The 27,735-nt window shown below is 36.7% G+C and overlaps 1 protein-coding gene across 1 annotated transcript in view; it reads right to left on the bottom strand.

The window, feature by feature from the left end:
• The window catches only part of ATP11B (ATPase phospholipid transporting 11B (putative)), a 110,008-nt gene that overhangs the window by 48,107 nt on the left and 34,166 nt on the right, over nucleotides 1–27,735 (bottom strand). The window contains exons 4-17 of the mRNA XM_084874188.1: nucleotides 26,650–26,730; nucleotides 24,466–24,573; nucleotides 24,154–24,282; nucleotides 21,391–21,494; nucleotides 16,880–16,927; nucleotides 14,762–14,826; nucleotides 11,966–12,047; nucleotides 8,675–8,825; nucleotides 7,275–7,472; nucleotides 4,858–5,094; nucleotides 4,174–4,349; nucleotides 3,285–3,353; nucleotides 1,170–1,243; nucleotides 993–1,096 (exon numbers count right to left, since the gene is read on the bottom strand). Coding sequence (XP_084730314.1) covers nucleotides 993–1,096; nucleotides 1,170–1,243; nucleotides 3,285–3,353; nucleotides 4,174–4,349; nucleotides 4,858–5,094; nucleotides 7,275–7,472; nucleotides 8,675–8,825; nucleotides 11,966–12,047; nucleotides 14,762–14,826; nucleotides 16,880–16,927; nucleotides 21,391–21,494; nucleotides 24,154–24,282; nucleotides 24,466–24,573; nucleotides 26,650–26,730 — 1,626 coding nt within the window. The remainder of the gene's footprint in view (nucleotides 1–992; nucleotides 1,097–1,169; nucleotides 1,244–3,284; nucleotides 3,354–4,173; nucleotides 4,350–4,857; nucleotides 5,095–7,274; nucleotides 7,473–8,674; nucleotides 8,826–11,965; nucleotides 12,048–14,761; nucleotides 14,827–16,879; nucleotides 16,928–21,390; nucleotides 21,495–24,153; nucleotides 24,283–24,465; nucleotides 24,574–26,649; nucleotides 26,731–27,735) is intronic.

Raw genomic sequence — 27,735 nt, 5'->3', positions numbered from 1 at the left:
ATTCATTAATTTTTAGTTAAAGCGTTGTATAAATATTTCGGTATTTAATTCCAGAACCTTTTCATCACACCCAATTCTGTATCTATTAGCAGATACTACACTTCCCCCCCTTCCTCTATGTGGCAATCACTATAAATTGGCTTATTTTGTATTTTTCATATAAATAAACTCTGTGGCCAAATAGTCCATTATGTGGATATGGATATGACATATTGTTTAATCCATTCATCAGTTGATGGACATATGGGTGTTTCCATTTTTTGGCTATTAGAAGTAGTGCTGCTGAGAACAGTTGTGTACAAGTTCTTGGTAGACATGTTGTCATTTCTCTAGGATGTATGCCTAGGAGTGAAATTGCTGCATCATTTCATACTCCATGTCCTATGAAAAACTGCCCAACTATTTTCTAAAGTGGCTATATCATTTATAGTCCCACCAGTGTCTGAGGGTCCCAATTTCTCCACATCCTTGGGATTTCCCCTTTATTTTTTTAGTAATCCTCCCCACTTTTTTTTTTTTTTTAAATATATTTTATTGATATTTTACAGAGAGGAAGGGAGAGAGATAGAGAGCCAGAAACGTCGATGAGAGAGAAACATCGACCAGCTGCCTCCTGCACACCCCCCAGGGGGGATGTGCCCGCAACCAATGTACATGCCCTTGACCGGAATCGAACCCGGGACCTTTCAGTCCGCAGACCGACGCTCTACCACTGAGCCAAACCGGTTTTGGCCCTCCCCACTTTTTAATATAGTAACCTAAATGGTCCTGGCTGCTGGAAGTACCCTGATTGTAATAGGTTCAAAGAGAAGACACATTTTAACAGGTTAAAAGTAAACTTTTAACTAAGGAACATGGAGCCAACACATAATTCTATAATTTTTGATAAATTAATGCAAAAATGAAACCCCAAATCTTTCAAATATTTATATAATATATAGGTAGATACACATACCTTTCAGAGTTTTTAAATCATAAAAATTTACACTCACCAAAGCAAATTCATCTACATGAATTCTTGTTTTTTCTATTTCTCCACCTATACATGCAGGGAGAATTGATGACTCAGCTCCTTTAGCAAATAAAAACTTCTCACCTAAAAAGAAAAATGAGTTATCACGCTTTTTATATTAGATAAATAAAAATTCATAAAAGTTCAGGTTGGTTACCTGAAGGTGCCTGAACAATTACACTCATTCTCCTGCGATCTGAATCAAATTCCAGAATATGAAGCAGTCTGTACCTAATGGGGGGAAAAAAGACAACTTTTTTGAATAATATCAAGCAAATATTTAGAAAGAGTCCTTATTAAAGATAAAAACGATTAATTTAGAACAAGAAATTAACCTCATCTACATTTTCAAGATGACTGGTTATGAGTTATTACTAACAAAAGAAGATACAAATAGAAGGAATTAACATTTATTGAGCACTTACAAAATGCCAAGTACTTTACATGCCGTGCTTTAAGTCCTACGAGAACCAAGGGAGGTAAGTCTTATCTCGTTTTACAAATGAGGACTATTAAACACAGAAAGATTAAGTAAATTTGCCTAATGTCAAATAAGTTTGTGAGTGAAATCCAGATCTGCCCATAGCTCCATGTCTTTCGCACTAAAAAATGTAATTGATTCTCCGATTTTCTGCCCAAACACACCTAAGAAATACACACACACACACACACACACACACACACACACACACACACACGAATAACAGAGGCTCACTATAGCAGTGATTTTGAACCTGGGTTGGAATACATGTATATAGGTGGGGGAACAAATGCCTCTCTAAGGAGCAGTAAAAGAATTTGCATGGTCAGGTGTACACTAAAATTTTCTGGATGAATATATACAACTAGAAGCCTGGTGCATGAAATTCATGAAGGGGGATGGAGGGGATGGGGTGTCCCTCAGCTGGCCTGCGCCCTTTTGTAATCTGGAACCCCTCAGGTAGGATCCCTAGGCCTGGCCAGCAAGCAGGGCCTATCAGGGCTTTCCTTCCTCTGGCTACCTACCGGCAGGTGGCCCAGACCCTACCTGTCATCTGTGCAGCACTGCCCCCCCTCTTCCCCATCACTGGTCACCTCCCTTTGTGGGCGACAGCTGTGGGGTGCGATCGCTTGGCTTGCCTGGGCCTCATTCTGCGGGGCGATCACTGGCCAGCCCCGCACCCTGGCCACAGAGTCACCGGCTGAGTGGCCTAGGCCCCCCTCTCTGTGGGGCGATAAATTGTGGGGCCCTTCTATCAATGGCTCCTCAGAGGGAGGCCCTGCCTATCCAATCGGGGCTCCGTGATCGTGCTGCCAGCTGCTATCCTGGGTCTGCCTCTTTGGGGTGACAGATCACAGAACCCTCTTTCCCCCATCGATCATCCCACAGAGGGTGGCCTGAACCTCCCTCTGCAGGGCAATCATGGGGTGATGGCGGGGGCCCCCGACCAACTGCATGGCACCTGCCTTGGCTGGCCTGGCGCCAGTGCGTGTCATAGCACGGTCGTCCAGAAGTTCACCTCGACGGTCATTCTGCTGTCTGGTCGTTCAGTTGACTTGCATATTATGCTTTTATTATTATAGATTATTATAGATGATGTACATATATAATACTTTGCCCATCAGAAAGGTAAACACTGGTTGGAATGATAGCTTCTAAGTTGATGGAATGAGCTAGACAGACTCCCACATGAAAGCAAAGAATAAGCTCTACTTAGTTTGGAAAAGCATAGTCTAAAAATTTACAGCCGGAGTTGAGATGACTGGAACTGATAAAATCATGAAAGAAAGATTTGATTATAGTAAGAATGGGCCTAATTTATCATACAGTAGAAATAAGATAGCTGTTTTTTAATGTTTAAAAGATAAAATCATAGAAAATATAAGTTTTTCTTTATTAGTAAGAAACTTATAAAAATCATTCCCCTAGAAGTGTGTAAAAATAAATATAAATAAATTCAAGAACCATTAAACTAAAATAGAGATGAAAGATTCAAAGCAGTATATTATTACTGTGATGAAATACAATGTAATAATAACATCATTTTAGAGCAGGGTTAGTAAACTTTTTTTGTAAAGGGCCAGACAGTAAATATTTTAGGCTTTGTATACATATATGGTCTATGTTAGATATTCTTCTTATTTTTTTTTAAACGATCTCTTTAAAATGTAGTTTATGGGCTATACAAAAACAGGTTGTAGGCCAGATTTGGCCTTTGAGCCATAATTTACCTAAATCTGTTCTATACTAAATGCTTGATATATAGAAAATTACAATAAAGAAAATAATTACCGTTCCAGTTTTCCAAGTATTTTAACTTCCATAGTTTCTTCAGAATTGCCAATAAATACAATGCCAATCCTAGGATTAAAATGAGAAAAAAATATAAAATTTAGGGAATATTTCATATTTCACAATATATCATTATAACGTAGCTTGAATAAAAATATTTAAAATACAAGTTTAAGATGGATTTTATTTTATTTTATTTTATTTTTTAAAAATATATTTTATTGATTTTTACAGAGAGAAAGGGAGAGAGATAGAGAGCTAGAAATGTCGATGAGAGAGAAACATCGACCAGCTGCCTCCTGCACACCCCCCACTGGGGATGTGCCCGCAACCAATGTACATGCCCCTGACCGGAATTGAACCTGGGACCCTTCAGTCCACAGACCGATGCTCTACCACTGAGCCAAACCGGTTTCGGCTAAGATGGATTTTAAAATATTTCCTTTTAATATAGCACTATCTTTAAGAACTTGAAGGATCAGAGTAGGTCCAAAACAATACACATGTATTCTCACGGATTATATATATTATTCATATTAACCAGATTTTTAGAGATCACATCAAAAATATGACTCTATTGCAAGCTTAACAATTAATGACACATTTCAAAGTCTCATTAAAAAAACAAATAAATTTCTACCTCTATGTGTTTATGAATTTTGTCTGACAATTCAAATACCGTGTTTCCCCGAAAATAAGACATCCTCTGAAAATAAGACCTAGCGCATGGAAAAATAAGACATCCCCTGAAAATAAGACCTAGCGCAACTTTGGGAGAAAAAATTAATATAAGACACTGTCTTATTTTTGGGGAAACAGGGTACTAGTATTTTCACATTTTTTATTTAAAAGTTTTTTTTCTGACAATTTGGAAATCAGATTAAACTACCTTGCAGCAGCTTCCACTAAAGCCTTTTCATCTGGTGAAGACGCATAGTACTCCAACTGGGGGGGTGCAAGTCTGGCTTGCCAGGGACCATCCCCAATGCCATCAGTCTGAACATTACTAATCTGTACAGTGTGACAGAGACTGACTGCTTTAAAGAAGAGATCGTGTTCTTCAATCTGTAAATACATAATTAATATTCACACTATCAATACCAATCCCAAGTAACATTTAGGAAACCGGAAACAGAATTCTAAAAAATGCAAATAAATACAGTTCATATTTTGGTAATCTAAGAGCTAGAGTAAGAATGCTACAATTCTGAAATGCTTAAATAACAGCTGGTTGCTTCTAACTTTACAGAGTAAAATGTCACATTAGCTTATGACCAGTCAACTTTTTAGGAGGCATAACCAAATTGCAAGTAATGGTGAAACCTCTTTTGTGGAAGAAGTGAGGTCTCAGAAAGTATTAAATAAATTTAAGCTCTATCTCAGCATCGTCTTTTTTTACTTAAAGGCAGTAGGCTTTCCTTAGCTTAGTTCCATTTACAAACACATATTAAGTAACTGTAAATTCTCAGTATTAAACCAAAGGATATACATTTCAAATATATTTCTTGCCCCACTAACACAAACAGAACTATTTCAAATGAAGCTCCCATTTATTAATTTAAAAATTGCTTACTAGTTCAGTTTCATTTTCAGGACTGGTTCCAAAAGAAGTGGATGTAAGATGGGGTAAGTTGTTAAGATGGGAAAAACTAAGATAACTTAAGTTTCCATCTGAAGAGTCTGGTGTTGGTCCTTCAGATACAAGTCTACCATTGATTTCCTGGTATTTTATGCCATTAATTGAACATTCCCGAAACTGCATCTCGTTTTCTGTCAGTGTGCCAGTTTTATCTGTAAACACATATTCCACCTAGAGATAGGAAACAACAACAAAAAAAAACACATAACCTTTGTGTTCACGATCACTACGTTAAACAAGAAAAGTTGGCCTCTGCTCCTTAAGCCAAGTCTATTAAAATTGATATATTGATGCTGATTCTGATAATCCATTAAATAATTAAAGATGCCATGGAACCAAAAAAGGGTAACAGAAAATACTTTTAAAATATACACTTTGAAGTCTGTGGCATTTTATATGTGCATGTTCATCTGTGGAGTTGATTATAAATGTAGTATTAGTACTTTTTATCTCCTGGATGTTTAGTAGGACTCAAGGATGATCTCTGAGCGTTGATTGGGTAGCTCATTTGGTACAAGTGTTGTTGTGATTCGTTAAGGTTGTGGGTTCAATCCCCGGTCAGAGCACATACAAGAATCAATCAGTGAATACAAATCAATGTTTCTCTCTCTTTCTCTCTCATCAATAAAAAATAAATAGAGTGATCTACGAGCAGGGATGGAAGGCATGCTTAATTAACCTGGAATGTGAAAGGGAATCTGGTCCAGAAGAAATGGTATAGAGCTGGAACCAGAAACACAAAATGATAGAAACACAAATCAGAGGTAGAAAGTTGTCTAAAATAGAGGAAATTGAAACTGAGGGCACGAAACAAACTCAGTAAAAAGAAATGTATAAAAACATATTTTAAAAAGTAAATAAGACAAGTAATTTTATTACTCTTTGAGACTAATTCTAGAAAATTAACCCTAAATGAAGATAGGTCCATAAAGAGAAGAATAAAATACTCAATTCATGATACAACTAGAATTATGTTGAGGACATGCTTATTGCAATGATGACTTGAGAAAGAAGTCATTTAAAATGGGAAGTAGCTATCCAAGGAGATAAAAACTATAGATCCCTTATAAAAATAGACACAAACCAAATGCAGAAACATATAAAAAGGATTATATACCATGAACATGTGAAATTTATCCTTGGAATGAAAGATTGGTTCAACATATAAAACTCAATCAGTGAAACCCACCATAATAATAAATAGTACTTGACCTTTATTCTAATAATAAAATAGTTATCTCAATAGATGTAGAAAAAGCATTTGACAAAATCCAATACTCTTTCATGATTCAAAAAAACACTCAATAAATTAGGAATATAAGCATACTCCTCAACCTGGTAAAATGTATTTACAAATACCCATAGATAGCACCTTACTTAATGGAGAAAGACTAAATGCTTTCCCTCCAAGTTCAGGAATAAGACAAAGATGTCTGCTCTTGCCACTTTTATTCAACACTGTACTGAAGGTCTAATCAGGACAATTTGGCAACAAAAAAGAAAAAGTATTTATTTAGGAAAAAAGGAGGTAAAACTATCTCCATTTGTAGATAACACAGCTTTGGATATAGGTCATGGAATCCACTGAAAAAACTACTAGAACTAACAAGTGAGTTCAGCAAAATTGCAGAATAAAAAGATCAATATGTAACAAGGGAGGTAGAATTAAAGTTGGAACAAAATTGTTTTGACCAAGACATAATGATACATGAGAAACTATTTCTCAAAGTTCATTTTTTTGGAAATAGTAAAGATAAACAGAAAAAGTAAGTAATCCCATCATATAACTAGCAAGTGGTGAAACTAGAAATAAAAGATACTTTACCTTTGCTGTGTGATATTAAAAGTTGCCCAGTATCTATAGCAAATGTTGAATTGTAATTTAAAGAGGATATTTTAGGTGTCACTTATTTAAAAAAATATATTTTTATTGATTTCAGAGAGGAAGGGAGAGGAAACATCAATGATTACAGAGAATCACTAATAGGCTGCCTCCTGCAACCCAAATATATGCCCTGACCAGGAATCGAACTGTGACCTCCTGTTCACAGGCCGATGCTCAACCACTAAACCACGCTGCCTGGATGAAATGTCACTTATTTATACAAGTTAATAAAAAACTTTTAGATTAGAAAGAGAATGAAGTATTAAACAAATATGATGATATAAAATACATCACCAGTCAAACAAATAACAGCTTTACAATTAAAAAATGGAAAACAAAATTAGGTGTGGAGCAAAGTAGGGTTGTTTTTGGTAAAAGCCTTCTAATGTTTTCTGTTTTATTAGTTTTTGCACATGTATTGTTTTGATTATAACAAGTCAGGAAAACAAATTAAAAGAATCATTACCTGTCCAAGCTCTTCATTCAGATCAGAAGTATTGACTAGAGCTTTCTGATCTGATTCTTCATGATAGAGATCAAGATCCCAACCAATAAAAAATGATCCAAGAAATTTCTGCATTTCGACTGTCACATATAATGAAATTGGAATGATGAAATTGTAGAGTACCAAAAAGGCAAGGAAGTCTGAAATAAATCTCAAAATCTAGAGAGGAAAAAATGATTATTTGATAAGTGAAAATATGAAACTAAGTGAAACTATCTTCAGTATTACTGCAGAAAAATTATCACAAAGTTTCATGTTTAAACAGACTACTAACTATATTTTGAAGCAGAATAGTCTCATGGATTAAAATTCATTTATTGAGTTGTCTTTTTAACACATTTCCTCGGTAGTTTTATTGCTCATTAGACTCTCAAACAAACAAACAAAAAAAAGAAAGAAAGAAAAAAAGATTAGATTCAAATTATTGAAATTTGTTACTTTTCAGAAGCTACCAAAAACCTGGTGTGACTGAAACTGCTTTGGGCAAAATTTTAATTATAAGCTCTGGAATATGCTTACCATTCTACTTTTACTCTTCAAAATTACAGATAACTAAAAATTGAGTGTACTTTTTAAAAATTATAAAATTGGTAGGCTGGAACTGGTAGAATTTAAAACTCTTAAATTACAGATTTCACAGAAATAGCCCACTTCAATGGCATAGTAGCACCACATTTAACATGCATTCTGTGAAAGGTCCTGAAAATATGTTCCTGAGATTATCTGTTTTGTGGTCTCTTGAGACCCAAATTTGTATTCAGTATTTGTATTTTAATCTAAAATGAAATTTGGAGAACAATTATTTACCCAAATTGTATGTTAAATTCTCTTGATAGTCCATATTTAATCAGTTTGAAACTTTATATGACACAAACTGTGTTATCAACTTCATTCTATTACCAGAATGACAATAAGATTTCTTGAATTATTCTGACAGAATTGAAAATAAATCAAGTTACTCTTTATTTCACTTATAAGATACAGAAATAAAAAAATGAATTTATAGTATTCAAGTGGAAGCTAATACAGATTTAAATCTTTGTGATCTCTTGTAACTATTCAAATTATGACATAAAAATATAATTGTCCTAAAATGCTAAATTATATATATAAATTATAATTATTAATATACCAGTACATACAGGCTGGCTACCCTTCTCTTGCAATGTCATTTGTCTTTGTTTTATCATCTACTGTGATTCTTTTATTTTAATTAGTTTAATTTCAATATTTTGTATTGGTTTCAGGTGTGCAATGTCCTTTTGTCATCCTCCAATAGTAATGGTTTTAGGAAGATCAGAGTGGTCACTCCTATCAGAAGTTTCCTTTACAGCAGCAGAGTCAAGAACAGAATAAAATACCTTACTACTATTTCTCTGATGTTCTGTTTTTTGGTTATACCAAGGTTCATCCCATTTTTCTTCAGTTTGCCATGTGTATTTCAAGATAGTACTGATGATGGCTTCAGAAATAAGGATTATTAGATAAATTATCAAAAATGTATTCATTGACCTAAAATGAGAAAGAATATAAAACATATCAATTATATGCTACCTTTTAAAAAACTTAATTTTCCTACTGTTTCCTAGTATATAGATACTAGAGGCCTAGTGCACAAAAATAGGGTCCCTCGGCCTGGCCAGTAATGAGGGCCCATTTGTGGGGCGACTTGTGGGGCGATGGGAGGAGGGGGACTGCTGGCACTCGCCTTGGCTAGCCTGGCACTGCCCACTAACCAACCCCGCCCCTGCTGGCACCTGCATTGAGCGTCTGTACCCTGGGGTCAGTGTGCGTCATACCTACTGGCAGGTCGGCTGGTCACTTAGCCTTTTATAGATAGATAGATAGATAGATAGATAGATAGATAGATAGATAGAGATAGATAGATAGATATAGATGAGCTTTGCAAATATTTTCTCTTACTCTATGGCTTGTCTTTTTTCATTTTCCTAACAGTGTCTTTTCAAATGCATAAGTTTTTAATTTTTACGAAATTTAATTATCAATTTGGGGCTTTGTTTTTTGTTCACTTTTTTTTTTTTTTTTGTATATTTCCTATCTAAGAAATCTTTCCTTAATCCGAGGTCACAAATACTTTCTCCCATGTTTTACCAATTTAGCTCTTATATTTTAACTTTACATTTGGAGTTAATTTTATATATGGTGGGAGGAAGGGGTCATGGGTCAGTTTACAGAAAATAGATGTCGAAATGTTCCAGCACCATATATTGAAAGACTCACTATACTTTTGTGTGGAGATATTTTTTACAATAAATTATAAGTCTTTGATAGATAAAAGGTGGTTTAGATTTTCTGTTTTATCCTGTGTCAATTTCTGGAAGTTGTGTTTTCAAAGAATTTGAGATTTCATCAAGGAAAATTTAGAGACATAAAAGTTGCTTATATTTGTTTGTGGATACAGTGACCACAGTAGGTAAGATCTTTAGTGATAGCCTCTCTTTCATCCCTAATACTGGTAATTTTCCAGTTTATCTCTCCTACAACTCTTCTCGCCCCCGCCGCCGCCCCAATCCCTCAATGTAGAAAAGAACCAACTTTTGGCTTTGCTAATTTTATCTATTATTTGTTTTCTATTCTATTGATTTCAACTTATATCCTCAATATTTCTTCTCTTCTCAGATTGGGTCTAATATCAATAGCTCCTCTTTATCTAGCTTTTTAAGGTAGAAATTTAGATGACTGATTTTAACTTTTTCTTCTTTTAAACTTTTATTGCTAGGAATTTTCCTCTAACCTAAGCTTTTGCCTTTTTGTTGTTGTTGTTGTTGTTGTTGTTTTTTTTTTTTTTGTGTGTGTGTGTGTGTGTGTGTGTGTGTGTAATTTTAGAAATTTTCAGTTATTTCCTCAAATATATTTATTCTGTTCCTTTTATCTCCTCTTTTTCAGGGATCTTGATTATACTTATGCTAGACAGCTTAATACTGTGCCAAATGGCTCTAAAACTGTTCATATTTCTCTGTTGTTTAGATGGAATAATTTCTGTTGCTCTTTGAAGTTCACTGATAATTTCTTCTTTTTTCAACCTGGTATAGAGCCCTTCTAATAACATTTACATTTCAATTATTATGTTTTTCAACTAAAGAATTTCCACTGAGTTCTTTTTTTTCTAGTTTTCATTTCTCTGCTGAGATTTCTCTTATGTTCATTGACATGTGCTTTAGACTTTTAAAACTATCCTATCTAATAAAGAGGGAATATACTAATTGACCCTCATGCCATCACAAAGATGGTAGTGCCCACAGCCAATAAGGAGGGAATAAGCTAATTGACTGCCCTACCCTCAAAGATGGCAGCACCTACAGTCAATAAGGAGGGAATATGTTGACTGCCATATGCCCAAAGATGGCTGTGCCCACAGCCACAAGATGGCGGTGCCCAGCCCCTCAGCTGCCCAGGGCCAGCCCAAAGCCCAGGCAAGCACTGATGGTGGCTGTCCAGCTGACACCAGAGGCGCAGGCAAGCCTTGACTGGTGGCTGCCCAATCACCCAGGGCCACCCAAGGCTCAAGTAACTAGGGCTGGCCAAGGCTTGTGCTGCCGGCAGTGGCAGCAGCAGAGATGTGATGGGGGCGTTGCCTTTCCCTGATCACAGGGTCGCTTCTCACCCCTGAAGGCTCCTAGACTGTGAGAGGGGTCAGGCTGGGCTGAGGGACCCCTTCTCCAGTGCACTGGGCCTCTAGTTTATAATATATATTTTAAAATCTTTGCTAATTGCAATATCATTTATGGAGGCAGTTTCAACTGAGCACTTTTTCTATTTAGAAAAAGTTACATTTTCTTCCCATCTGCTTATTTTTTGATTGCATAGTGTATCTATTCTTTTAGGTTCCTCAAAAAGTGTGGTTTTTAATTTTAACAGGAAGTTAACTTGGCTAGGCTCAAACACCAAACACTATCTCCACTGCAACAGGCAACAGCAAAATCCTCTGCTCAGACCTTTCAGCTTGCTGATACATACTGTTACTGTTTCATTGTCAAGCCCGCTGAGGTCTCCCCTGCACATGTATAGTTCTAACAGACAGCCAAGGATATGGAAATAATTTATGTGCAGGCTTTAGAGCTGATTTCCTTCTGTGGGTCCCTCCTGTATAAGATTTTCTCCTTTTTAGATGCTCTTCCCTATCCTCTGACACCTACATCCTGTAAAGACTCGGGCTCTCGGATGCCCTTTGCAGTCCATGAATTTGAGAGTGCCCTCAGGAAAAAAGCTACATTCTTAAATTTTCCCCCTTGATGATACTGTCTTTCAAGAGTACATTCTTTGCCAGTTTCTGTCTCTTTTTGGGCTACTCTCCAGAGCTTTTAAAATTATCATTTATTTTTTAAAAATATTTTGTCCAGATTTTACCACTGTTATCTGCAGGAGGGTTAGTCTGATCAAGTGTTTCCATTATTACCAAATAATATTTAATTTAAAGTTATAATTTGGCATCTGCTATATGCCAAACATTGTATAAAATGCTACATATATACAAAAATATAAGAAGCCACCCCTATCCTCAAGGTTATCATCCTGCGTTGATGTGATATTATACAGGTGTCAAATATTTTTTATACACAAAAAAATTATACACAATGAATTATATACACATCCACAGTCATATTTATGTGCAAATAAATGAAAAGTTTTACTTTTCTACTGCAGATCGCTTCTGTGACTTGCTCTTATAATTTAACGCCATCTTTGTTTCCATTCCAGTATATACAGCAACACCTGCAAAACAAAACAAAATAGTACTTTAAAATAATGCCCTAGCATGCTTCACAAGAAAAATGTACTCACCAGCATGAAAGCATCTGGGGAAAAGCATCATCTGATAGCTGTTAAAATCTGACTTTCCTTTCTTTGAATTTTTTAAAGGTTTTCTGATACTAATTTTAGAAAACTCCAATTACTCAACCTACTGGATAAGGAAGGCATGAAGGTTCTGTTGCTGAGTTATAAATGAGATATAAGAATGAGATACTATTTCAGTTGAAATTGATAAGAGAAAAAGGATTTGGGAAAACAAAAATGGCAGGGCAGGCCATTATAGATAGAGCAAACACTGTTAACAAAGACAGATATGAAAAAGCTCTTTCTGTTCTGATGAAACAATAGATTATGATCAGAGTTTGAAAACACCTGGATGCCAGAATCTGAACTCCTAGACATAATTTCATAAGCACTGGAGAGATAATATGAAAATCTATCAGGGTAAATAAACACAAGGAATGGGCCATTTAAAAAATTTGTGCCTACGTGAATGCCTATGAAATTAGTGAGAATGACAGTATTAATGGGATTAAAACTGGGGAGTGAATGAAATTAGGTAAAGCAGCTTTCTAAAATACTTTGTTGGAATTAGACCTTTGTTTGAATGCTAGCTCTGCCACTTATTAGTTCTGTATCAATGGGCAAGTTATTTAATCTCTGAGTCTCAATTTCTTCACCTTTAGAGTGAAAAAGTATCCTATATAATAAAAGGCTAATATGCAAATTGTCCTCTTGACCAGGAGTTACCAAGAGTTCGACCAGGGGGCATGGCCAGTTGGTCAACCACCCCTGATTGGCCCCCCCAGCTGATCAGGGGTGGGGTCAGCCAGACCCCACCTGTGCACAAATTCGTGCACTAGGCCTCTAGTACCTCATTAAATTGTTGTGTAGTTTGTATGACAAGTTAGCAAAATGCCTAGAAACAGATAATCAATAAATGTTTACACCCATGCCTAAATAGTAAGATTTGAGAAGCAGTGTAGGATTCATCATGTCCTCTTCTTAAACATTTGTCCTGGAATTTTCACCATTAAAATTATTCCATAAAGGCAGAAATTATAACTCAAATGGCATCAAAATTATAGAAATCAGCTAGAATTATACAATAGAGAGAGGTGGGTCTGAGGCAAACAATAGCAGACCCATCTAAAGGCATTCAAATACACATCTTTTAAGAGTGTGAAAGGTTTTAAGGCTAGAGAGATGTTTTAAAATACAGCATTACAAGAGAGGGTCTAAAGCTTTGGAGGTTTTCTTTGGCTTTTGCCATAAGAACATTTATTATAGTTTCTTTAAATTGTGGTAAACATACAATTACCATTTCAATCATTTAAAAATGTACAATTCAGTGGTACTTAGTATATTCACAGTGTTGTGCAACCGTCCCCACTATCTAACGTGAGAACATTTTCATCACCCCCAAAGGAAACCCTGTACCTATTAAGCATCATTCCCATTCCCCTCCACTACCCAGCCCATTAATTTACTTTCCGTCTCTATGAATTTGCCTATTCCAGGTACTTCAAGTAAATGGGACCCTACAATATGTGACATTTTGTCCGGGTTCTTTCACTCAGCAAATATTTTCATTTGTTTAATAGTAAATAATTTTCCCTTATGTGGATATCCTACATTTTGTTTATATATTCATAAGTTGATGAATATTTGGGCAGTTTCTACTGATGATTGTAAATAGTGCTATTGTGCACATTCTCGTAGAAGTCTTTGTTTGAAGATGTATTTTGAATTCTTTGGGGTACATATCTAGGAGTAGAACTGTTGGGTCATATGGTAATCCTGAATTTAATTTACTAAGAAACTGCCATACTGTTTTCCACAGCAGTTGCAATATTTACACTCCTACCAGCAATGTATGAGGGTTCCAATTTCTCCACATCCTTACCAACACTTGTTAGTTTCCATTAAAAAAAAAAAAAAAAGTATATGGACTTCTTTATCAGAGAGCCTGATACTGAGAGTTAGGACAGATGAAAGAAGAAAATGAGGAAGAGGACAGACTCCTAAAGCTGCAAACATTCAGTAAATAACATAAGCTGGCTAGTATATGAAGGGCCATTTATGAAGAGGGAAGAACTAATTGACAGCTAAAGATTATCACTGTTTTCACAATTTGCCTAAAATTGACTCAGAGCATAAGTTAATTAATTAATTGATTAATTAGTAAATCTCCAATGCAAGAACATTATTTATTCATCATTTTGATCCAGTCAATATAATTTTAACAGTACCTGGTATATAGTCATATTAATAAGAATTTGTTGAATTAAAGAATAAGTCAGCAGTTTTATTCATCCAATCTAAGAATAATCATAATAGAATTACACAGGTGGTTCACTATACCATAATGTCAGATTATACTGGTTCTTATCCACCATGAATAGAAAGAATTGCCAAAATTATCTTCTTAGCACTCAGTTTCACAAGTATTAACAAAGAAAATATAACAGTAAGATTCTAGTCTATTACTCAAAAATAGAGATGAATAACAAACACTACAACCAAAATTATAGTAACACAATTTTTGTAAGAAAATTATCACAGGCAACATGTAACTAAGTAATAAGTTACCCAGCACAAATACTGTGCTTTTAAAAATACTTCATAAAGTATGAACATGAACCTATAATTAAAAAGTTTCAACGTATACAAACCAAAAATTTCTTTTGTATTTTTTAATCTGGCTCCACGAAGTAAGAGACTCTCTGGCCCCAGAGGTCTAGAGAAAAACACACACACACACACAAAAAAAAAAACAACACAAACCAAAAGCATTAAATATATTAAACAATTAAATTCTAAAATGGCATTTTTAGCAGAAAGTACTTGAGTTATAGTTACAACACTGTTTTTATATAGAACCAAAATCTTAGCTACTATTTAGGTATATCATAATGTTAGTTACTATAACAAAAACACCTGCGTTAGCATTTCAATTACTTTAAGATCGGTGACTCAGAAATAAGATTACGCTGGTACATAAACTCATAAAGCCACCAGACCAGTTGCTAAAATTTTAAACATAAAACACAAATAAAAGATTAAGCAATGATTTTTTAAATGTTTAATAGAGGACAAAAATTTTGAGCAAAATTAATAAACAGTTTTCAAAGAAAAGAGAGAATTAAAATGCAACGTAAATAAGAATTGTAGCATGGTCTGTGTGTAAATGTATGAGTTCTGCACAATTAAAATTACTTTGGATTATAAAACATCATGTAGTAAGTGAGTTAGTACTTTTGTAAGGCAAGATTGACACTACAACTTTACTACTTGCATTGCAAACTTCTTGGAGCTCAGGTCTTCTTGCTGTTTGAATTTCTCTCCATAAAGGAGATATAAAATGAGAAGGAATAACTAGAAAGGAAATTGTACTTTTTTAGTGATAGCAAAATGATAAGACTGTTATGGATAAGTTAAAAGTCTTAATTTTATTGAGATTCCTTATGCTTTTCTGAAACATACATATACAGTCATCCAAATCAAACAGAATCGGAACTAAGATGTCTACAAACCCAAACACTCTAAAAAAAAATCAATGAACCAAGGAGGACCAGGCGTTTGGGACATGGCTAACAAGTATGGTTTTACTATTGAATCATATTTGGAGCACACTACATGGATATTCCAAAATCTATTAACCAGAAGCCATAAAATAGCTCCTTTTCACATGGTATTGTTTATAACAAAGAATGGAAAAATTTTGCGCTTACACTGGCATATACAATTGGGATATAATGATAGAAAGCTTTGAATTAAAAGGTAGTTCATCAGCAAAATCTGGTTGCTTCAGCAAAGACCATGGCTAAAGAGTTCATTGAACATGCTCCTGTGTTAATGTTTATTAAAAATGTGAATTAGTGCTGATGCATGATAGTTTTGGTGGCTTGACCCCAGAATTTCATTTTCAGAAATGCTCAACTGTCAGTGACTTATTTCAAGCAGCCAGTTCAACTGAATGTCTCCAGAAAAAAAGGTGAAAGATTAATTTGATTTAGAAGTTCAAGGGATAATTCCAAGATTTATTTTAAATTTGGCTTTGCAGGCATGAGTAACAATGTAATCTCATCCTATTAGCAAATCTTTGAAATGAGCCCACATCCTTTCATGCAGCAGCTAGAAATTAACCTTAATATAGCCACAGTGTTTCCCAAAGTGTGGTACACATACCCCCAGGGGTACGGGAAGAGTTTGGTGGAGATGTGCACTGCACAGTGCTTAGCTGCGCCTAATTCTACATTCTCATGAGTACGAGGGGTACTCAGCGTTACGAAAATTATAGAAGGGGTACACATATGTCAAAAGTTTGGGAAACACTGAGAGGGAAAACAAAATAATCAACCAAACAAAAAACCAATCAGAAGAGTAAATAAGAGGTTCTAGATTGGCCACTAAGTATTCTAGTTTGTGTTAAATTATTTTGAAATGAAGAAGACTGTATCACTTATACTTTTTAAACATTATAGAAAATATTTCTTGTATTCTAGACTTTAAGTGGTGGGTAAGAATTTGAATAAGAATGTTTATGTTTCCTTTTATGTTACTACCTGATATTAGAAAAAAATACAAGTATATAAATAATCTTACTATATTATTTTGATATTATTTTATAAAATTTGCTTCGCTCTCACTTATTGCTGCTATAAATAACTAAAAGATGAAGTGCTAAGTGCTTTCACGTGAACCCTTTTACATTATATAAAGCTTACTTATCTAATATTTCTTTAACTTGATTTTAGTCCCTCCCCCGTATAATATGATTTTGTTCTTACCTTACAATTTCTTCCATTTGTTGGGTTATTATCATTCGTCCCATGAATCTATCAAAGAATTCACCATGTTACCAAAAAATTGCATTTTCAGAAATGCTCAACTCTGAAGATGTTACTTATGACATCATAGATGGAAAACCTTAGAGACTTTTGACACTATTCTTATACATGAAACAAACCAACCTTTTATTTCTATGAATGTTCCAATAATCATGTTAGAAATTATAAAAATAAATATTTATCAGTCAATAAGCTCTAACAATTCTTGCCATCCCACTCCAGCTATGAGGTAATGAATGTAAAAATGTTTTCAAAATGGTGATACAAATGTTATATGTTATTACCATTATTAATTTTATCATCATGAGAATTTATATTTGCTACACAACTATACATTATTTAGCCAACAATGAATACTCACATATTTCATCAATTTATTAAATAAGCTTCCTGTGATTAGAATCATTCACTTACTTATTCATGCATTCATTCATCCAACAAATATTCATTGAGCAACTACTACGTGTGAATTAAGTGGTGGGAATAGAGTAGTAAGCAAAAACCTATCAGTGAACTCCAGAGCTTCTAGAATAAGTGGCTTGCTATCAATAAATTTTCATAACCTGGCCTTTCAGATCCAAATTCCACTACTTAAACAGCTCCATATCACAGAGTCGATTCAAATGAACAATTATTTTCTACTACATTGAGAAGTAAATTTTGAGTTGAAGCAAACAGAGCTTATGTTAATCATTTAACGAGGCAAAGCAATATTAAGCATTCCCTTCCCAATGTCTCCTATTATTCCTCCTGCTTCCAGGTCACAGATGCTTTATCCCTTGGCTTCATTGTTTTTTGCTAATCTCTTACTTCTGCTTCCTTCAACTGTCTGTAACAGGGAAATGCACCGCTGTTTTTCTTTTTTAATCTCCACTTAGTGAATTTTATGTATTCTTGTTTCCAACCTCAACTTTGGATTTAGATGTAAAGAACCAATTCAGCTGTTGTCTCCCTGAGCATCTTTCAGAGATGATGCAGACCATTCTTTTGATTTTCTTGAGCTAAATTCCAATAAGAGTCTAAAAAATTAAGGACCACTACGGCTGCTTTTGTGAGAACAGACTGCAAGGGAAAGAAAGGGGAAAACTGGTAAGAATAGTAGTAAGCCAGGTAGGAGATTATGCTGACTCATAATAAATTAGTAGCAGTGAAATGAGTAAAAGATGGTCAAATTTTGGATATATTTTGCAGGTGAACAGATAAAATGTTCTGATGGATTGGGATGAGATGTGGGAGAGGAGGTGAGGAGAGGTTAGCAGAGAGGGAATGTGACTCCAAGAGGTTTTGGCCTGAAGAATTGGAAGGAGAGACTGTCATCAACTAAGGTAAGGAAAGACAGTGGCATAAAAAGTTTTGGAGGGAAAATTAGCTCAGTTCTCATCATGATTAATTTGAGATTTCTACTAAATTTCTAAGTAGAACTGTAAAACATGAACTTGGATATAACAATCTGGAATTTTGGAAAAGACATCTTGAATGGAGACATAAACCTGAGAGTTAGCATGCAGATGATCTTTAAAGCCATCACGTTGGATGCAATCACCAAAGGAGTGAGTGTAGATAGTGAAAAGTATAGGTAGGGAAGGGAAGAGAAGCAAGGACAGTCCTGGGGCACTCTAACATCAAGAAGTCAAGGGAGAAGAGAACTCAGCAATGAGAATAAAAGGAGAGACTATTGAAGTAGCAGAAAAACCAAGAGAGGAGAATATCCTGGGAGCCAAGTGAACTAATTATATCAAAAAAGAGAAGCAATGAACTATCTAGCTTCTGGATTTTGAATTGATGAACTTATTTGTAACAAGGCGCCATGCAATGTTTGTAATAGCAAAACAGAGGAAGAGTTAAGTACTGAAAAATTAGATAATGGTTAGGTAATAGTATATGCACTTAGACTATTATATAGCCATTAGAAATGATCATTAAGAATACTGTACAGCCGAAACCGGTTTGGCTCAATGGATAGAGCGTCAGCTTGGGGATTGAAAGGTCCCGGGTTCGATTCCAGTCAAGGGCATGTACCTTGGTTGCGGGCACATCCCCGGTAGGGGGTGTTGAAGAGGCAGCTGATCGATGACTCTCTCTCATCAATGTTTCTAACTCTCTATCTCTCTCCCTTCCTCTCTGTACAAAATCAATAAAAATAAAAAAATTTTTAAAAAAGAATACTGTACAGACAAGTCAATAGGGGGGAAAGGGAACATATGTAATACTTTCAATAATAAAGATTTAAATTTTAAAAAAAACTGTACAGTAAAATGGAAAATACTTTTTAAATTACAAAAGCATTCCACATTCTTTTAAGAAATATTAGAAACTATGAAGAACAAAAATAAATAAAAAGCAGCTGAAATCTTATCACTAAGAAATATCTACTAACATTTTGACATGTAATTCCTCCAGAATTTTCTTTCTCTCTGTACTTATCTATTCTTCTCTCTTGCCATTTAACTATCTATCAAGTACACAGAAATATGTAATTGGGATTATGAGAGCTACAACTCTGTATCTTATTTAACATTATATTTCAGTATGTTCTTATGTCATTAAGTTCTTTGAAAATATTTTTATAATCTACATATTTCCCTCTTATATAACTGTACCATGAACCCATCTAAGCATTCTCCTACTTGGACACTTAAAACGCTTTCAATATTCCCCTTATATGTAGCATATAGAAAAGTGAAAAAACACAATTTTATATATATAAATATAATATATATAATGTCTTTACAGCTATGAGTTCCTCAAGGATAGAAACCATGCTGATTTATCTTATTTCCCACTCACCATAATGAACAGACAGGTGCTCAACAATAAGTTGCTGAATGAATAAATACCAATAGCAATAAATGTGAGTTATCTTTCTATTACAAAAGTGTTCTGTAGTAGTTACATATATATTTAAAACAAAATATATACTTTCACTATGGAAAAGGGAAAGATAAAATAAAGAGGAACACCTTATATTTAACAGTTAATTATTTCCTATTAAAAAATGTTTTAATTTTTTCCACATTTTCCAAGATAATATAAAAACTACTCATCATCACATTAGTGATACTTGATCTCATATTAATTTTATGCCTGCTTAATGCTCCATTTCATATAATGTTTTTATAACACCATTTTTTGAGACAAGGAAATAATAGCAATAAAGAAATCTTAAAGTACTAAATTCTTCACAGTTAAATTTCATAGTTTAAACTCTTAAAGCATAGGATAGCAAATTTTTAGCTAATCAGAATGTTCTGTACTTCATTTGACTATAATGAAACCACAAAATTATATAACATCACATAGAAAACTCCATTACAAATAATATATGGATCCAAAACAAATTATGTAAGAGATTATTCTAGAAAAGCAAATGACTAATAAGATATGAACATTTGAACCAATAGAGGGAGACATTATATGACAAGAAGATGAGGGTCAACTTTACAATGTGGTTGTAATTTATATGCAATCATCAGTTACTGAGTAAAAATGAGTTTAGTATATCACTTTCATAATAAAAAGTTGTTCCTATTTCTCAGCCCACAATAATTAGTATATCATTGGAAGATGACTTACATTGTGTTTAGTAAATCACAACATTAAAAGGAATTCATTCCAAGTGAACACAAAGACAGCTCTTGCCTTCATGGAGTACGTGTATACACAAAGTTACTTTCGTCTAACAAAATAATCTTACTTCTCCCTAGCCAGTATGGCTCAGTGGATAGAGCATTGGCCTTTGGACTAAAGCACATGTGGCAAACACAAGGCCCGCGGGCCAAATCCAGCCCGCCAGGCCTTGCAATGTGGCCCGCACCGCGCTGTCATCACTGCACTCCGCTGTCAGTTTATGACATTGTCAGTTTATGACTGTTCAGTAAACCATTCGGCCCGCGATTTAGGCTGGATTTTAGATTTTGGCCCCTTCTCTGATTGAGTTCGACACCCCTAGACTAAAGGGTGCCAGGTTTGATTACAGTAAAGGGCACATACCTCAGTTGCAGGCTCCCCAGCCCTGGCCCTGGTTGGAGCTTGTGCAGGAGGCAACCAATCAATGTGTTTCTCTCACATCGATATTTCTCTGTCTTTCCCTCTCTCTAAAAAATCAATGAAAAAATATTCATAGGTGAGGATCAAAAAATAATAATAATCGTACTTCCCTTATAACTACCATTAAAGATATAAAATTTCCTATAATGGTGATAAAGCCAGTTCATATAGAAATAGAAAGTAATGGAAAGAAACGTCTGAATAAAAGAGCATGTTTTTTAATTAATACTTTGGATTAGAATTCTGGCAAATTCTGCTTTAGCCTTTTTTCCCTTTAATATTTCTCTCCATTACCTCCTCTTCAATAATGTCTTTGATTAGCTAAAGATTTCATTGTATGTTTATGATGGTAAAAATGAGGTCTGTGAACAGGACTTATGAGTAGGTTGATTATCACACAATACCTGTACAAGTCTGCTTCTGGTTGCTGACATTCTATCACAGCTACAAGAGTGTCCAACTTAGCAACTGTTCGTAATACTGCTGTTTCTGGAACTGTCACATGAGTCTAAAAAAACACACACAAGGATTAAACTGTAGTTTCAAGATCTAAATGGGGCCCTACAATCAACTATTTCTTTTTTAAAAAATGATTTGTTTTTCAATTACAATAGACATACAATATTATCCTATCTAATAAAAGAATATGCAAACTGACAATACCTCCGCTATGCCCACCAGCCACGCCCATCAGCCAATCAGAGCAACTATGCAAATTAACCCTAACCAAGATGGCTGCAGCCACGGAGAGCAGGAGGGAGGCTTGGGTTTCCCTGGCAATGGAGGAAGCCAAGCTTTCTGCACACCCTGGCTGTCCCAGGCCTCTGCTTAAGGCTACAAAGTTTCAATTATAGAAGATACATAAATTTCAACAGAAATGGCTGCCACTACTGAGTGAGCAGGAGGCTTGGCTCTGCTCCAGACTACAAAGTTTCAATTTAGAAGATAAGTAAATTCCAGATACCAGGGCCTCCGCTTGGGTCGCCAGGGTAAGTGGCTGGCCTGAAAACCACCACAGGCCCCTCATCCAGGCCGTTCCAGGCCCCATGGGAAACCCCACCCTGATCTGAGATACCTTTCAGGGCAAACCAAGTGGCCCCTACCCATGCACCAGGCCTCTATCCTATCTAATCAAAGAGTAATATGCAGATTGACCATTACTCCAACACACAAGATGGCTGCCCCCATGAGGACATAAGATGGCCAGTAGGGGAGGGCAGTTGGGAGGGACCAGGCCTGCAGAGGAAGGCAGTTGAGAGGGACCAGGCCTGTAAGGGAGGACAGTTGGGGGTGATCAACCCTGTAGGGAAGGGGAGTTAGGGGCAACTAGGCCAGCAGAGGAAGCAGTTAGACACCAATCAGGCTGACACAGGAGTGGTTAGAGAGTGATCAGGCTGGTAGGCAGAAGCAGTTAGGGGCAATCAGGAAGGTAGGCAGGTGAGTGGTTGGGGGCCAGCAGTCCTGGATTGTGAGAGGGATCCCAGATTGGAGGGTGCAGGCTGGGCTGAGGGACACATACCCCCATGCACAAATTTTGTGCACCAGGCCTCTAGTCCTATATAATAAAAGGGTAATATGCAAATTGACCCTAATGGCAGAACGACCGGGAACATCTGGTCGCTATGACATGTACTGACCACCAGGGGGCAGATGCTCAATGCAGGAGCTGCCCCCTGGTGGCCATTGTACTCCCATAGGGGGAGGTCTGCTCAGCCACAAGCCAGGCAGATGGCTATGAATACAGCAGCAGTGGAAGGAGCTTTTCCCGCATCCCCAGCAGCGCTATGTCCACGTGCGGCTTAGGGGTTCCGGACTGCAAGAAGAAGCAGGCTGGGCTGAGGAACTCCTCCGAGTGCATGAATTTCTATGCACTGGGCCTCTAGTCTATATAATAAAGAGTCAGGGTCGTAACGACTATTATGACAGAAGGCTCGACCAGACTGATTGGGGCCTCGACCCAGCACTGACTGCCTATGTGCTGCAGATCAGGCCAGGAGACAGGCCTGCAAAAAGAGAGGCAGGGTCTGACCCATAGCCTTTGTGGCAGCTGTTGATCAGAACTTGCCTCTTTTTCTCTCCTGGCCTTGCCAAGAGCCATGCCTCCATTTCTCTCCAGGCCTCCACGGGAGCTGATCAGCCCCACCTTTCTGATCAGGCCCTGTTGATAGGCCCAGAAATGCTGACTGACATACAAACTGACCAATCAGAACCAAATCTGGGTCAACTGTGAGGAACCAAATTGGCCGGCAGAGGAGAGCAGTTGGGGTGAGATCAGGCTGGCAGGGGAGGGCAGTTGGGGGTGATCGGGCAGGCAGGCAATTAGGGCCAATCATGCCAGAAGGGGAGAGCAGTTAGGGGCAAGATCAGCCTGGCAGGGGTGGGAAGTTATGGGTGAGATCAGACCAGCAGGGGAGGGCAGTTAGGGGCGATCAGGCAGGCAGAGGCAGTTGAGGGTGAGATCAGGCAGGCAGGGGAGAGCACTTGGGGGCTTGATCAGACTGGCAGGGGAAGGCAGTTGGGGCAATCAGGCAGGCAGGCAGAGGCAGTTAGGAGTGATGAGGAATGCAGGCAGAGAGGTTAGGGGCAATCAGGCAGGGCAGGCAGGTGAGTGGTTAGGAGCCAGTGGTCCCAGACTATGAGAAGGGTGTCCAACCACCAGTTTAGGCCTGATCCCACAGGACCCTAAAACGGTAGTCGGACACCCCTCGAGGGGTACCCGATTGGAATGGATGGAGGCTGGGCTGAGGGATGCCCCCCTCTAGTATAGATTATAATATAATCAGGTGTACAACCGTGATTAGACATCTATATAACTTACTAAGTGACTCCCCTCGATAAATCCAGCAACCATCTGACACCATATATATATTTTCCCTATGCTGTACTTTACATCCCCATCTATTTCAAATGTCCCTTATCTAAAAAAAGCACCAAAATATTAAAATATTTATTTTTCCTAACAACACTTCCCATTTCTCTTTATCTTGACCAAACCATGTGAGGCTCCCCTTGAAATAAATATATAACATTATTTCTTTAAAAAAACTTAGTAATTCTTAGAATTTTCAGTAATTTAAAAATATTTCTCCTTTATCAGGTCAAACTTTATTACCTGAACCAAAGGCAAATATCGCTATAATCCAAAGACATTTTATACACATACAAACCTTTAGGTTTGTTTCTCCATCCAAACTAGCAGTTGTAACGTGACAAGAACCATCAGGTCGATCTGAGGACAGAAGCACCAAATCTGCAGGGAAAATTTCATCTTTGGCTACTCGAACAATATCACCCACCTATGAAGAATTTTGGGGAGAGTGAATATACCAATTTTAAAAGGCAAGGAGTTATTTGAGTTCTAAACAAGTAGTCTATCAAAATATTTTAATGTAGAAAAGCAGGCGTTCAGTTAAATATAATCAGATTAAAGTTTATGATATCAAAATATAATTGACATACATTATTTACTAAACGCATACCCGGATGTTTTTTGATCTCGTTTTTACAAGGCCACCACTTCGAACAACATAAACAGGAGCTCCATTTACTTCATTATCTGAGTTATGTCGTAACCAATCTTCATACCCCTATAAATATCAAAAGAATAGAAGTGCCCTTTTCAGTATAATTAGAAGATATATATTCAAGAATTCAGAGGTATAACACAAGATAACAAAATGATATCTGATAGCATTAAGTGATAAAAGTAAAGTACAGAATGTGTTGTGTTCTGTGAGATCATTTGTGGGGGGGGGGGGAAATGCTTGCCTCTGAAAACACTCTCTATTAATATCTGGACTGATGTACAAATAATGGCTCTCTCAGGGGAGAAGAACCAGGAGACGGGAAGGGGAGGAGTTTTAGGAGTGTAACTGTCTTTTATTATATGATATTTCTGGTCACTAGAAATAAAATGGTTTACAAAACAAAGTATCTGCCCTCACAGATCTGAGCATTCAAATGGAGGCAACAGACAAACTAATAAACATTTACTCAATAGAAACAGGTAGCACCAAATGATAGGAAGAAAAAAGACCAGAGCAGAAAATGAGAGAATGACATGTTGGTCAGGAAAAGCCTAAGCTATCCAAGTGGAAAAGTTGCACAATTGTACATGAGTGTCAGAGTTCAGGCAATAGTTTCAGGATACATATATATTTGGAACCATCCTATATAATAAAGTGGTAATATGCAAATTGACCCTAATGGCAGAACGACCAGTCACTATGAGATGCACTGACCACCTCTTGGTTCCTTTCCCTGGCGGACAGACTCCGACTACCTGATGACACCCGCAGTGGGGGTGGGACCAGTGAGCAGGCGGGAACAGCTGACCTCTCGGTCCCTTCCCCCAGCTATCAGGCACCGCACTCGATGGCGAACATGGGGAATCAGGGGTGGGTGGTGGTGGGGAGTGGGATCGGCTGCAGACAGCCGGGGAAGATGGCCCTGATTGCAGGCTAAGCCTAGGGACCAGACCTGTGCACGATTTAAGGTACCATATAAATGGTGCTTTAAACTACTACAATGGATGAAATTACCCAAGAGCGAACTACATATAGAAAATAGGTCCAAGGGACAAATATGTGTAACTCTGATGAAATAAATGACATCTGAAAAACTAAGTAAATATGTGACCATATGAAGTGATTTGGATGCTGACTAACAGTTTCCAAAAGAACAATGAAGAAAGGAAAATCAAACAGTGAGAGCAGTAGCATGATATTCTGACATACTAGATATATAATTGTTAAAATATACTATACTCCAGAATTACAAAATGTTTGTCAATTTCACTTCCAAGCAATTTAAACCTTATCCCTAAACCTTATAAAATGAAAATATATCAACTAACTCTCTTTCAAGTGGAAGGAACAATCTCTGTATAACTGAGGCCCTGCCAAGATATTTAATGGTGGTTATAAAGACATGACCTTTCTACAAATTCCTTTATTTTAACTTGACATGTTCATGCAATAATACTCTTCTATATCTAGAATTTAATACCATTTCAGGATTTGGTTCCAGCTATTTCCCACTAGGGTACAACTTTACATAAAAATCAACTTAACCAGAGAAAATGTAAAAAATAGGAAAGCACTACACAATTTTTATTTAAAACTAGAGGTCCTGGGGGGGGCGGGGTTTCCTTAGCCCGGCCTGTGCCCTCTTGCAGTCTGGGAGCCCTCGGGGGGAGCAGGCCTAAGCTGTCAGTCGGATATCCTTAACGCTGCTGCAGAGGCAGGAGACACCGCTGAGCTCTCCTCTGGGAGCCTGGTCCCCCTGTGGGAGTGAACTGACCACCAGGGGGAACCTCCTGCATTGAGCATCTGCCTTTTAATGGTGCACATCATAGCGACAGATCGTTCCGCTATTAACCTTTGATTATATAGGATATAATTTGGTTTATACATATAAAATGCTTGTTTTGAGTTCTTTCTGGGTGTGCCAAGAAAACATTTTAACAATAGTAAACATACCATGAACCACCTGAAATATAATAGAGTGGCTTCACTCAGTTTAATTTTACCATATGCAACATCAAAAGCATTTGCTGCTTTTTTATGGAAATTATTTTCCCAACAATAAATGTTACCTTGGAGTAGACATACTTAGCAACTTGCAAATGACATGGGGAAACAAGAATAGGAAGTAATTCATACCTGCTTTATGGCCGTTACTGTTATCACAAAGAATAATGGAAGTCCACTGGTAATTGGACTGGTAGGTGTATCAATCATAAGCTGGATTAAAATAAAAGAATGCAGAATATTATATTTTTATATCGTACACATCATGCTATTAACATCTTAAATCTCAAACATATAGGAATTCTGAGAACATTATACAAAATGAGTATCATAGACCAGAGTAAAAATAAGAGGGACGTATTATACAATGAGGATAATTTAGTTCAGTTTTATGAGTTCACTTTATTGGCTCTTATATGGGGTTAGATTACCGGGGTCTTCAAACTACGGACCGGGGGCCACATGCGGCCCGCAGAGGAGTCTGATCCGGCCCGCCAGGTTTTTTGGGCAGTGAGCGCAGCCGCGGTGTTACAGTAGGAATTAGTAGTTCATATAGTCCGGCCCTCCAGCTCTCTGAGGGACCGTGATCTGGCCCCCACTTTAAAAAGTTTGAGGACCCCTGGGTTAGAATATCTAAACTTACTGGATACCCACTAACATTGTTAGAGTAGACTCAGTCATTAATCTGCCTTCTTTACAGAGAGTACTTCAATTCTTCCTCCATATTTGCCTAGGAGTGAAGCTATAGCTCCTCTGAATCTGATTTCACACTTCTTTGCCCATCCTGATAAATGCTGAAGTCTGTCAGTAATTTTTACTCTGGAATTCAGAATAAACACTCTACTTAGGGAGACAGAGCTAGGAATGCAACTAGGAAAAGCGTTTTTCTTCCATAAGTGATTTTGTTAAATCTAGCAGAGCCAGAAGGGTAGAGATAGCTTGGAAAATGATGCTGCAATTATTATCATTCAACTGAGGTTTTAAAAACTGCTGGAGAAGTAAAGAAATGTTTATATTAATTATGCTCGGCTAGTTAGAATATGGCTCTAAATGACTTACTATTAATGTTCCTTTACAGTCACCATGGAGGATAATTAAATATGTTCTATTAGATAAGCTGAATTCCTGAACTTAGCTGGTAATTTCACAAATGCATGTTATGTGGACACAGTTAGTATAAATTTCTCACTTTTCTGAGAAAACCAAGCTGATGTTCTA

The sequence above is a fragment of the Pipistrellus hanaki genome (genome assembly GCF_964339955.1).
Source record: "Pipistrellus hanaki genome assembly, chromosome: 2".
NCBI lineage: Eukaryota > Metazoa > Chordata > Mammalia > Chiroptera > Vespertilionidae > Pipistrellus > Pipistrellus hanaki.
This window is presented reverse-complemented; position numbering and strand designations above follow the sequence as displayed.